The sequence below is a fragment of the Scyliorhinus torazame genome, chromosome 14 (assembly GCF_047496885.1).
Source record: "Scyliorhinus torazame isolate Kashiwa2021f chromosome 14, sScyTor2.1, whole genome shotgun sequence".
Taxonomy (NCBI): domain Eukaryota; kingdom Metazoa; phylum Chordata; class Chondrichthyes; order Carcharhiniformes; family Scyliorhinidae; genus Scyliorhinus; species Scyliorhinus torazame.
In genome coordinates, this window is record NC_092720.1 from 125,013,002 (window position 1) to 125,027,202 (window position 14,201).

General features: G+C 45.2%; 1 protein-coding gene across 1 annotated transcript in view; it reads left to right on the forward strand.

Annotated features, from left to right (window-relative positions):
• Nucleotides 1-10,038, forward strand: part of LOC140389355 (erythroferrone-like) — a 284,489-nt gene extending 274,451 nt beyond the window's left edge. The window contains exon 8 of the mRNA XM_072473521.1: nucleotides 9,521-10,038. Within this exon, the coding sequence (XP_072329622.1) occupies nucleotides 9,521-9,619 (99 nt within the window). The 3' untranslated portion in view covers nucleotides 9,620-10,038. The remainder of the gene's footprint in view (nucleotides 1-9,520) is intronic.
• The last annotated feature ends 4,163 nt before the right edge of the window (nucleotides 10,039-14,201 follow it).

Genomic DNA, 14,201 nt, shown 5'->3' on the forward strand with positions numbered 1-14,201 from the left:
ACTCCGATCACCTCCTCACTCTGAGATCCTCCTCTCCCTGAGTTCCTTCTCACTCTGAGCTACTCCTCACTCTGAGCTCCTCCTCTCTCTGAGCTCCTCCTCTCCCAGAGCTCTTCCTCACTCTGATCTCCTCCTCACTCTGAGCTCCTCCTCTATTTGTGTACCTCCTCACTCTGAGCTCCCCCTCACTCTGAGCTGCTCCTCACTCTGAGCTCCTCCTCACTCTGAGCTCCTCCTCACTCTGAGCTCCTCCTCATTCTGAGCTCCTCCTCATTCTGAGCTCCTCCTCACTCTGAGCTCCTACTCACTCTGAGTTCCTCCTCACTCTGAACTCCTACTCACTCTGAACTCCTCCTCACTCTGAGCTCCTCCTGACTCTGAGCTCCTCCTCACTCCGATCACCTCCTCACTCTGAGATCCTCCTCTCCCTGAGTTCCTTCTCACTCTGAGCTACTCCTCTCTCTGAACGCCTCCTCTCTCTGAGCTCCTCCTCACTCTGAGCTCCTCCTCACGCTGAGCTCCTCCTCTCTCTGAGCTTCTCCTCTCTCTGAGCTCCTCATCACTGTGAGTTACTCCTCACTCTGGGCTCCTCCTCTCTCTGAGCTCCTCCTCACTCTGAGCTTCTCCTCTCTCTGAGCTCCTCATCACCGTGAGCTCCTCTCTCTGAGTTCTTCCTCACTCTGAGCTCCTCCTCTCTCTGAGCTCCTCCTCACTCTGAGCTTCTCCTCTCTCTGAGCTCCTCATCACCGTGAGCTCCTCTCTCTGAGTTCTTCCTCACTCTGAGCTCCTCCTCTCTCTGAGCTCCTCCTCACTCTGAGCTATTCCTCTCTCTGAGCTCTGCCTCTCTGACCTCCGCCTCTCTCTGAGCTCCTCCTCACTCTGAGCTCCTCCTCACTCTGAGTTCCTCCTCACTCTGAGCTCCTCCTCTCTCTGAGTTCCTCCTCACTCTGAGCTCCTCCTTACTCTGAGCTCCTCCTCTCTCTGAGGTCCTCCTCACTCTGAGCTCCTCACTCCGAGCTCCTCCTCTGGAACAAAGAACAAAGAACAAAGAAATGTACAGCACAGGAACAGGCCCTTCGGCCCTCCAAGCCCGTGCCGACCATGCCGCCCGACTAAACTACAATCTTCTACACTTCCTGGGTCCGTATCCCTCTCCAAGCTCTTCCTCATTCTGAGCTCCTCCTCACTCTGATCTCCTCTTCTCCATAAAATCAACTATTTGTGTACACACGCTCACCTCCAACCACTCTCTCTTTCAATCTGAACCTGTGTTGTCTTCTCTATTTAAGTGCTGTTTCTTTAGTGCTCCCCTGGCTTTTCCTCTTTTCAAAATCCCAAATTGCCCATACTCCTTCTCCAACCTGTATCCTTTCTGCTGAACTCAATACTCAATGTGATCTCTTACTCAAACTCAGTCTTTTTCCTGAACCACAGAGTACACATCTCCTTAGTTTAGAAAACACTGCATCCTGATTTCCCTCAACTCCACTCCTATACATGCGCCCAGCACATGTGTCCATGTATTAATTTACAGAAAATTTCAAATGCACATTTACATATACAAAACTGTATGTACAGATCTATGTACTCACATGCATGCTTGACATTCATACACATGTACAGAAATACAGACACACAAAACATCATACATGTACAAATGTACATACAGAGAAAACAAAGGGCCAGGGTTAATGACAAATACTCCCACTGGTATAGAGTCATAAGATGCAGGTGAGGCTCTTCGGCCCATCGAATCTGCACCGACAAAACTACTATAAAACTACACCAGTTCCATTTTCCAGCACTTGGCCCATAGCGCTGAATGTTATGACATTTCAAATGCACATCCATGTATTTTTAAAAGGTTGTGAGATTTCCCGCTCTCCTACCCTCCCAGGCAGTGCATTTTAGACTCCCATAACCCGCTGGGTGAAAAAGTCTCTCCTCAAATCCCCTCTAAAGTTCCTGCCCCTCACCTTAAATTTATGCCTCCTTGTTCTTGACCCTTCAACTAACGGGCACAGCTACTTCTTACCCACCCTATCCATGCCCATCATCATATTGTGGTCGAAGGGGTGAAACATTGTCCCATTGGAATTAGAGTCGGGAACACGGTTCTCCACATTTACATAAGTAACTTTGGCATGGAAACTGGAACAGCAACATCAATATTTGCACACATATTGGTGGGCATTGTTAATACAAAGAGGACTGGGACAATATTATAGAAAGGTGTTAATAAACTTGGAGCATGAATATAAATACATATGAAGTGGCACAATTTATAATAATAATCTTTATTGTCACAAGTAGGCTTACATTAACACTGCAATGAAGTTACTGTGAAAATCCCCTAGTCGCCACATTGTGGCGCCTGTTCGAGTACACAGAGGGAGAATTTAGAATATCCAATTCACCTAACAGCACGTCTTTCGGGACTTGTGGGAGGAAACCGGAGCACCCGGGGGAAACCCACGCAGACACGGGGAGAACGTGGAGACTCCGCACAGACAGTGACTCAAGCCGGTAATCGAACTTGGGACTCTGGAGCTGTGAACTAGAGGATTAAGAAGGCCACATATACACTTTGGAAAAGAAGAGTCTAGATCAAGTAGCGGAGGACAGGAATTAACGGTATAGGTTCAGAAATCACGAAAAACAGTGGCACAGATTATCAAGGCCATAAAAATGAAAAGAAGCTTAATTTCCATAACAGTAAAATTGAAAGGTGGGGTAGTTATGTTAAATCTACGTACAACATTAATTAGACCACACTAAGAATACTCTGCTCATTTTCGGGCTCCATAACATGAATAGGATATCGTGGCACTGCAGGGGTGCAAATAAGGATTATATCTGATGTTTAAATTATTTGGCAAAGTTGAGCAGACCGGAGCTCTTTTCCCTAGAAAAGAGAAGGCTGGAGGTGACCTAATAAAGATATTTTAAAATTAAGAAAGGGTTTGATCATATAGATGTAGAAAAGATATTTCTACTTGTGGGGATTTCCTGAGCAATGTCTTGACACACAGAAGTGCTTCGGGTGTGGTATTTGTTATCATGTGAGGTGCTATAGGTGAAGCACTGATACATTTTAGGAGAAGCGAGATGAATGCATAAGGGGGAAAAAATTAAGTAAGAGTGAATTTAAGTAAAGTGGGAGAGGGGTTGTGTGAAGAATAAAAATCAACATCGACCATTTGGGCCATAGAGGTTTTTTTTGGTGCTGTGTTCAGTACATTGTTATACATGATGTACACATACGCAGTCCTGCGCAGACACATATTTACATGCAGGTGCACCTGTATAAATAGCAAAATGGTGCGCTCACAGTTTAAGGTGGTGTAATTATCCCGTCATTGGAGCTGTGAAGATCCTTCGTTTCATTTCTTATCTTTGCCGCCAGCATCTGACAGCTACGCTCGATGTCACGCTGAAGACTTAATCCTCTTTCTGAGGCAATTTTTAAAGAGGCAAAGAAAACACAGTTTGGCATTATTTGCATTTTGCTGTGGTTACCACCTGTGTTGCTAGCTGGCCTCACACTCTGGCTATTTCTACCCCAAAACACAGGGCCTTTGATTCACTCAAACATTTCCATTGCTGTTTGGCTCTATTCTTGATGTACCCAGACCTCCTGATGGTCCTGTATCTTGATACATAAACGGTAAGAATGCATTAGAGATTGTCTGCAGTACCATTGCAGAATTCTGGTACATCACCTTGCATTACCATGCATCCCCAGACCAGTCGGTATGGGATACACGGGGAGCAAGCTTTTAATTAACTTTTAGTATTATAAATAATTAGTTACTGGATTGTGGGAATTGAAAGCTGCGGTCAGGGAGGCATTATAAAACGCAAGGAATCAAGGTGAATACCTTGCTAACTCAAATTGTTACAGTCCCAGTTCATGTTATAACTAGATGGGAAGATCCCAGAATGGAACTCTGGCTCAAAAGACCAAGAGCAGGATTCTCCAGTTCCCCAGCTGCATTTTCCAGTTCGGCGCGCCCCCGCCAGCAGCGAGATTCTCCGTTCCTGCAGCCGGCCAATGGGGTTTCCCAGTGTGGCCACCTCACGCCGTCGGGAATCCCGCAGTGGTGGGTGAACTGCTGGAAGACCAGAGGATCCCGCCAATGGAGAATTACATTGAATAACCTTTTCTTAAATAAAACATGGAGGAACAGACGCAAATTAGTTTTAACAAGAAAAAAAATGTATTAATCATGGAAAAATTGGATTATAATACAATACTCCTTTACTGCCCCTTAGCTTAACAAATACACACAGCTTTAAAGGTTAATATGGATTACAAAGTACATCTTAAACTACAATGGTCTCATTAACACAAAAAGTCCCTCTTCAGCACACAAGTTGATTGTGGTCAAATACACACACTCCACTCTGAACCCGTTAGTGTTTGTGAATTTCACCTCAGAGTCTCCCCAGATAATGACCACATGAGAGTTTCCCACCTCCACTCCCCAAAACACGCTGTAAAATATTCTCTTATAATAATTAGAGGTTTGCATGTAAAATTCCAGTCCAGCTTTTACAAATGACACTTTCAAATACAGCTTCCATTTCACTTTAACAGCAAATCCAGTCCAGGGTTTCATACCAACCCCTTTAGGATTTCGTTTTTTGACTGCTGTGCAGACTGTGCACAATTGCTTTAACTCGCAATCCCCAGACTGTACTAAAATGAGATTGATCGTTTCATCTACCTCTGAAATCTGCTGTTCCACATTAAATCTATTTACTGCGATTGTCTCTTTAACTTAGAACACTTTGTTTATTCTTCCTTGAATTGTTCTGGACAAGACTTTGGTCTCTGTTCATTTAACTTGAAACTTCTCAGACAGTCTTTCTGTCCCAATTCTTTGGTTATCTTGATTGTACCTTGTTTCGTAGGAAGCCTGTATCCTTGCAACTCCCCTGTCCTGTTCAGCTTCTGCTGGCAGAGTTAAGAGCTGTTCACTCCTCCGTGACATGGCCCCAACTGCCCTGGCTTCCAGTTAAAACTAAGAATAAAGGAAAACCCTTCCCTTTGGGAAATGGGCCCCTATTGCTAAGTTACGCCCCTGCTGCTACTATTTATTCTTCACTCCGTAGCCCTCTCTAAGCACAAAACACTGTTGGAACTTAACCAATCCTCACACAAACATTTTTGCCCAGCATAATTCTAATGATAGGTTTTACATTACATAAAACCCACTTAAAACTATACCTTATTTCTAATGTGTAGCAAAACAAATATAAATCCCTTAAAACTACCTTTATTTTCCAAACAAGATATACGTCTAAATTAGCTAACTAAAACAAATCAAAGCCACTTTTCTCACCAGCTTCCACACTTGGCAAAGAAAAAGTAAAATTCCGCACAAGGTCTCGAGTGGGATTTTCTGGTCCTGTCCACCCTGACACCAGAAATTCCCACCCGAGGTCAGACCTTTCAATGGTTTGTCAAATTTCCCATCCTGCCTGCGATGATTCCTGTGGTGGACAAGACAGGAAAATGTACCTCCTCAGTTTTACGTCAAACATGAAAGGCAGCATCTCCAACAGTGCAGCATTCCCTCGTCACTGCACTGGAGTGTGGGCCTGGCTTTTGTGCTCATGTTGTTAGAGTGGGATTTGAAGCCATAACCTTTTGATTCAGAGGCAAGAGTACTACAAACGGAACCACATTGACACTTAATAAGTATTTTTTTTTTAAAGAGATGCATATTCTTCCAAAGAATACCAAAGGATAGAGTCATGGAGTAATTATTCAGCAGCAATTTTCTTAATTGAAGTCTTGGAACCAGCCACTGGAAATGATATGTGTTGCACAGTCCTTCAATGGCTGCAGTTATGTTGTACCAGGTTGGGCTTTAGCCTCTGTGCTGACGCTGTTTGTTGCTAGTAATCTGTAATGATGTGTGACAGAAAGAGTAGAATGTATTTAAGTAAGATTTCTATCAGCAGAGTATTTAGTCCTGTTATTTGATCAGACTGTGATCTAGTGCCTCTCCACATTCCACCATTATTAGATAGGACAGTCTTTCGATACCACAAGATAACTGCCTTGTGACTGAGCAGCATTGTACAAAAACATGAAGAAGGGAATGCAACCAGTTTGCAATGTTAAACCTTCTTCATTTGAGTTGAGGAGCACTTTGTTGCTCTTAACTCTGTACTAACGGCAATTATGTTGGATCTCCAATATGTGTCTGAGGGCAGGTCCACCCGACAAAGGTATGGAGACGAGGAGAACCCTGATTGAACTCCATAGGCCACAAATTTGAAGTGTACAGTTTTGCATCTAACCCGCCTGACTGGAACTGGTTGGGCATCCATTTTACACAACACCCAGTTTTACTCTTCATTGGAATTCCATGCAGAATAAAATCAGATGCAATGTGCAGAAGGCTTAATTCCGACATGAGCATGATGCATTCCCGCAGGGTGAGGTTAAAATTGCGGCTGTATTATTTGGCACGCATTGAATTTGTCTTCATTGGATCCTGCTTTAATATGGGGATACCCATTGTGGGGTACAGTTCTACTTGCACAGTGGACACTGAAGCACAGCTGATCATAGCAGAAAAGTGTGAATTGTTCCCACTTATCTTCTCTGCACTTTACCTGCACAGGAGTTCCCACAAAGGCATGCCTGAGCTGCACAGCATGAGGCAATAGTGTATCCCCATTTACTTGGGTGCCCACTGTAAAAATAGAACAGTGCGCTTTGACACTTATGCCTGGCCATAGAGTACTGGATGGGGCTGAAATATTCCCTTTTACCTGTTGTTTGGTCTCCTTACCTAAGAAAGGATATACTTGCCATAGAGGGAGTGCAATGAAGGTTCACCTGACTGATACCTGGGTCGGCAGGATTGGCGTATGTGGACAGATTTGGTCGACTGGGCCTGTATTCACTGGAGATTGGAAGGATGACAGGGATTCTCATTGAAACGTATAAAATTCTGACAGGGCTGGTCAGACTGGATGAAGGGATGTTGTTTCCTCTGGCTGGGGGTGGAGGGGTGTTTTTAGAACAAGTCTCGGGGTACAGGATACGGGGCAGCATGGTAGCATAATGGTTAGCACAGTTGCTTCACAGCTACAGGGTCCCGGGTTCGATTCCCGGCTTGGGTCACTGTCTGTGCGGAGTTTGCATGTTCTCCCTGTGTGTGCGTGGGTTTCCTCCGGGTGCTCCGGTTTCCTCCCACAGTCCAAAGATGTGCAGGTTAGGTGGATTGGCCATGCTAAATTGCCCTTAGTGTCCAAAAAATGTTAAGTGGGGGTTACTGGGTTACGGGGATAGGGTAGATACGTGGGCTTCAGTAGGGTGCTTTGTAAGGGCCGGTGCAGACTTGATGGGCCGAATGTCCTCCTTCTGCACTGTAAATTCTCTGATTCTATTATTTAGGGCTGAGATGGGGAGAGACCTCTTCACTGAGAGGGTGGCGAACCTGCGGAATTCCCTACCCCAGAAGGCGTGGAGGCCAAATCACTGAATATATTTCAGAAGGAAATAGAATTCTGGACTCTAAAAGGGTCAGGGGTGTGGGGAGAGCACAACAATATGATTTTGAGATAGAGGAGCAGCCTTGAACAGATTGAAGGGCCGAATGGCTGACTCTGCTCCTATTTTCTATGTATATTGTACATGTAAAGGAGCTGGCACTGAGACTCATACAGTAAAAGACAGGAGTGATTCATTCCCCATTAACTTGTATGTGCTGTGCCTGACACACAAGCTGCACCGTGATAGATGGAGTTGAATTTTCCTCTCTCAATTGGTGTTTCACCAAGCCACATATATTATTGTTTAAAAGACACAAGTAATTTCCTTGCAGCCTCTTCTAGTACGAAACAGAATGGCTTCACCGATCTCTGCCTGGATACTTACATATTTATTCTCCTTCCTGGAATCTTACAGCATAGATTGGAGGCCATTCGGCCCATTGTGCGTGTGCCAGCTCTTTGTATGAGCTATCTAATTAACACCACTCCCCCTCCTCATTTCCCAGAGCACTGCAATTCTTTCCATTTCCAATATAAATCCAATTACATTTTGAAGATTCCTATTGAAACTATTTCCACCCTCCTTTCAGGCCAGATCATAACAATGTCTCATGTCATTTGTCTTTTTGTTTCATATCTCTTGTTCTTTTGCCTATTATCTTAAAGCTGTGTCCTCTGGTCACCCACCTTCCTTCCAGTGGAAGCAGATTCTCTCTGTTTCCTCCGTCAAAATCACTCATAATTTTGAGCACCTCCATTGAATCTCCCTTTAACCTTCTCTGCTAAAATAGGAACATTTCCAGTTTCTCTAGTCTCTGAACTATCTCTAGTTTTTCATCCCTGATAATATTCTGGCAAACCTCCTCTGCATCCTCTCCATTTATTCTCCATCCATTAATAAAGCCAAGAGTCCTGACATGCTGCCTTCAAAGATTTATGGTACTGAACCCTCCCCACCCCAGATCTTTCCCCCTTTGAAATTGTCTCATTTGCTTTTTATTACCTCTCCTCAATCATCCTTCGAGAATGTGTCACTTAACGTCCTGTATTAAATCCCATTTCCAGACATTTCCCGACTCACTAATAACCTTTTGCAGTTAGAAATTCAAAAATGGCACAAAATATTCAATGGCCATAATATACCGAATGCGTTGCATCCGAAAGGCAGCGCGATGCAGCCGGTAGATGCTGGGAGATCCCTCTTCTGGGATCTACCCGGCTCGCCATGCCTCGCGCGATCTAATGCGACCTGAATCTCACCCATTGTGGGCGGGATCACTATTTTACAAATCTGCATATTAGTCTCAGCTTGTCTCACTCTAATATGCTCTCCCACCGTCTACCCGAGGCGTTGGGATCTAACCCCTTCGCCTCTGAGATCTCAGGCAAGCACCGTTCTGTGATAAGCCCCCGCAAACGGGAACCAGACGGAACGGCACTCGTGGGGGTCTCCCAGGCCCCCCAAGTGCTTTCCCACTGGGTAGAGTTGCACCCTGGCACTGCTGGTGCCACCTGGGCACTGCCAATGTGGCACCTTGGCACTGCCAGCCTGACACCCCGGCAGTGCCAGCTGGTTGTGCCCAAGTGGCACTGCAGCTGGCTGGGACACTGCCACGGTGCCAGGCTGGCAGTGCCAAGGTGCTAAGCAGGCATTTTTCCATGATGAGTATCGGGCCTGGGGTTGCCTTGCGGGGGGGGGGGGGGGGGGGGCGGGCGAGGATCCCCTTATAGGAGTTGGTTTTTTTTGGGGGGGGGGATTACAAGGGTTGTGTCAGTAAGCTCCCGTTCCATTAGATCATACCCAATATTCACAATTCAGAGCTGAGCTAATTGCTGTGCATAGTTTACATTATGTTCAATTACCCTCGAGATGTGCCTCTTATAGCTTCAGCCTGAATGGAAATAAGGGATGATGCTGCATCTGCAACACACGTCCTCTTCAATTGGAAGGTAAGCTGACTGAATGGAGTTCCCGGTCCTGACACCTCTCTTCTCTCCACAGGCTATGCAGTACATCTCCGTCTTTGCTGACAACAGATCTGGCTTTTCCGTCACCATTCACAGCGGCTCGGATTTCACAGGGATCTTCCTGGGCACGTAGAAGCAGCCAATGGATTGGATCCGACCTGCTCGATTCCCTTGTCCTTCGTCCTCCTCTCCCACTCTCAGACTGCTCTTGCCACACCGTCTCCTGCACACACTGCATCGACCATGAATTTATTCCTGTGGTCGCGAGGGCCAATAGTAAAGGGCACTCGGGGACAGCAAAGACATTTACCAGAATTAATGGACTCTGGGATTGTCCTGGAGAGGTCTTTCTTTTCATTTTATTTTAATGACATTATTTTCCTTGAGTGAGTGTCTGACCTGTCGGGAACAGAAGAGCAATGGACTTCAAGTCTCTTAATTGCACCAGAATGTGGTTTAGGACTCAGAATTGGCTTGCATTTTGCTTGTGACCGGATTGTGTCTTTAAAATAAGCTGGGTATACAGTGTACATTTCACAAAAGTGTGTGTGGTTGGTGGGGGGGGGGGGGGGGGGGGGTGTAAATAATGTGACATTCTCCCATTGTCATAGCGAAGCTGCAGTTCCCCAACTCCATCCATTGTCACTTTTAAAATGATCCCACGCCAACTGTGCAGCGATTTACCTCACATTCCTCAATATTTTGTTTATTTTTTGTTGTCTCTTTCCTTCTTACCCCTGATGGAAACAAAAGCCAGGAACCTGCAAGGCAGCAATGGGTCTATAGTTGGCTTCCTCCCTGGTAGGGCTCAGGATTTGGATAATGGTGTTTGGAAATAGATCAGAGGCACATATTCTACAGACGAAACGCTCTTTAAGTCACAGGTGAACTGCAACAGTGCAAGAAGACGGTTCACCACCACCATCACCTTCTCATGGGATGGGCAACAAATGCAGGCCTAGCCAGCGCCATTCAATCCCGCAAGATTGAACAAAAAAAGACCCGCTGGGCTTTGCATCAAATTGTTCATAGACTGAGCTTAGATCCTCAGGACTTTGGCTTCCAAATTGGTTTGGCTTGCCAAATATAAGCAAGTGGGAGTCCCAAATGAATGGTGGAGATGGCTATTGGGGGAAAGGGAGGAGTGGGTTGTCGGTGGGCAAAGGAATGGGACTGCAGGTCAAGCATTGGGTCTGAAACCAAACCAAAATGAGGAAGAAATCAACATCCAGCCTTTCGGTTGATCAATAGGAGCCTTGATCTGGTTGCCATGGTGATGTGCAGCTTTTGCGATGACCTGCTGTCTGGTCTGATTGCAAAGTGCTCGCACGCACTCGTGGTGTTATGATCTTATTGGTTGACACTCATATCCTGGTTTAAGCTGCATTATTCTGTAGAGTTGATTAAGTGTGAATAAATATCATTCTGTAAAGAAAGGCCTGCGAGACGCACAGAATCATTCAGCAGCTGACATTTCAGACTGAAAAATAAACCTTGCTTTTTGCCCACAGATCTAAAAGCCAGCAGGGGCAAATTACATCTGAACCTCTCAAATAGTCTGTAACTCACTCCCAGATAACCAATAATTTATATATAAAATATGTGTGTGTATGAATTCCTCGATTAGATTCCTGCCAGTAACTCACTCCTGGCTAGCCATTATTCTCAGGTACTCGAATTGGAAGGAGGTGACTGGTGGAATTGCACAGGCATCTGTGTTGGAATCTCAACTGATTACTAGTAATGAGGATGATGGAGCAGAGAGCCACATATCCAAGTTTGCTGGTGAAATCTAATAGGTGGCATCGTAAACAGTGTATATGGAATCTAAACGTTACCAAGAGATATCGATAGGTTAAGTGAATGGGCAAACTTGTGACAAACGGATTCCAATATCGGCAAGCCCACCTATTGAACCAAGCAAAGATAGATCGGAGTACTTTCTGAAAAAAGCTGGGAACAGTAGAGGTCCCAAGAGAATTCATGTACGTAGATTATTAAAATGTTCCGGAGAGGTACAATAAATAATCAGGAAGGCTTTCGGAATGCTGGCCCTTATAGGATTAGAATGCAAGGGGATCAGAATTATATGACAGCTCTATAAAACCCAGGTTAGATCATACCTATAGGACCTTGAGCTCTGGGCACGGCCCCATATTGGGCCTGGAAGGGGCTGCAGCAGAGATTTACCAGAATGATAGCTGGTTTCAAGCATTAAACTATGAGCAGAGATAACACGGACCAGAGTGTGTTGCCTGGAATTTAAAAGCTGAAGGCTTTAATATATTAAGCAGGGCTGATAGGATAGATAGAAATTATTTCCACTGGTTGGGGCATCTAGACTGAGGAGATTAGGGGCGCAATTTACCAGCCTCATCGCGCCCGACGTGGTGACCCGACAAGGTCGTTGAATCTCACGAGAGGCGTCTTGTGAAATTCACAAAGCTCAAAACGTCTCCTGAAATTCAACGGAATCTCACGAGATGTCGCAATCTGGGCATGATCCAGATTGGTTTATTTAATTTACCCATTAGGCTCATTTAAACATGCCTGTGCAGGATTCTCCTGGCACCCGGGACCTAAAGGCCTCGCTGGGAGACCTCAATAGGGCACCGTTCAGCACTGGTTTCCACAAGCTTGGAGCGGTCCCAGGCCATTATAGACCCCCAGGTGGCCGTGCATTGGGAAGGCTGTTACCCTGGTATTCCTCAGACACCTGGTTACCTTGGCACTGCCAGGGTGGCACTACCAGTGTACCAGGCTGGCAGTGCCAAGGTACCCAGGCATCAGCTGTCTGTAGCAGGGGTTGGGCCCAGGTACCTTGTCCTTAAGAGGTGGGGTGAGGGAGGGCTCAAGGATATCGGAAGTGGGAGGTTGGGTGTGGTTGTCGGGGGGAGGGTCCAGGGGCCATAGTGGTTGGTAAGATCGGGGCTCCCTTTAAAAATGGCGGTCCGATCCACGAGTCGTCTTCCTGCACTTGTGAGCTCAGCCCGTCAGTGCAAGAAATGATGTCAGTGTGGCCTCGATGGGGTGTTACCTGCCATTGAATAGCGGTGTCTTTATCGGTACTGCAGGTGCCGAGAAACAGCCCGCTAAATGCATCCTAAACAGGACTCTGTTTTTGACCCGTTGAGTCGCGCCTATAGTCTAAAGATCAGAACCAAGCTTTTCAGTGAATGACAGTAGAGGTTTGGAACTCTCTTCCACAAAAAGATGTTGATGCTTGGTCAATTGTTTATTGCAATTCTAAGAATTATAGATTTCTGTTAACCAAAGTAATTAAGTGATAGGGCCAGACGCTGGTGTATATGGTGCTAGGTTGGAGATCAGCCGTAACCTTATTGAATAATAGAGCAGACTTGATGGGCTAAATGTCCTCCTCTTGTCCATCTAATTCTATGTTCTATATATATATGTAAACCACCCTAATCCTTTGATTATATTACATCCTACAATATACGCCCAGCTATCTTTTATTCTATATAAAAACCAACCAAGCCCCTCAATTAGATCCCAGCTTATAACACACTTCCAGGTAAGCATTATTCTACATCTTATGCACATAAATCCCTGGATTAGATGCCAGTTTCTAACTCACTCCCTGGTACCCGTTATTCTATTTAAAAAACTGTCTAAACTGTGAGTAGATTTGGTCCTGTAACTCAGTCCTATGTACCTGATTCGACAAATAAACCAGGCAAAATCCCAATTAGATTCCAGGCAGTAACTCTTTCAAGACATTAATTATTTAAGATACAATCCAATGAAAATCCCTTGATGAGACTCAAGTTTGAAACTTCCTCCCAGTAAGTTGTAAAGTCATGTGTAATGTGTCTGTTAATGTTGTTTGTGATATATACAAAGAATATAGAATAAAATGTGAGGGGTAGATGATAAGTAAGTTTGCAGATGGCACAACTATTGGCTGGGTGGTTGACAGTGAAGAAGATCTTAGGTTACAGGAGGATATAGACGGCTTGGTCAGATCGTGCAAATCAGTGGCAGATGGAATTTAATCCTGAAAAGTGTAAGGTGTTGCACTTTGGAAGGATTAACACAATAAGGGAGTACGCAATGAATGGCAGGACACCAGGAAGCTCAGAGGAAAAGAGGGATCGTGGGGTGCATGTCGACAGATCCCTAAAGGCGGCAGGACAGGTGAATAGGGTAGTTAAGAAGGCACTTGTTTTTATCAGTCACGGCATAGATTATAAGAGCAGGGAGGTTATGTGCAGTACTTTGGTTAGGCCATAGCTGGAGTACTGTTCAGTTCTGATCACCACACTATAGGGAGGATGTGATTGCACTAGAGAGGGTGCAGAGGAGATTCATCAGAATGTAGCCTGGGATGGAGCATTTTATGAAGAGAGGCTGGATAGGCTCAGGGTGTTTCCTTTGGAGCAGAGAAGGCTGAGAGGGGACCGGATTGAGGTGTATAAAATTATGAGAGGCATGGACAGGGTGGGTGGAAAGCAGCTGTTTCACTTAGTTGGAGGGTCAATAACAAGGGGGCTTAATCTTAAGGTGAAAGGCAGGAGGTTTAGAGGGGATTTGAGGAAAGAGTTTTTCACCCAGAGGATGCTGGGTATCTGGAATATACTGCCTAGGAGGGTAGTTGAGGAAACCTCATAATCTTTAAAAAGTATTTGGATGAGCACTTGAAATGCATAACATTCAAGACTATGGGCCAAATACTGGGAAGTGGGATTTGTGTA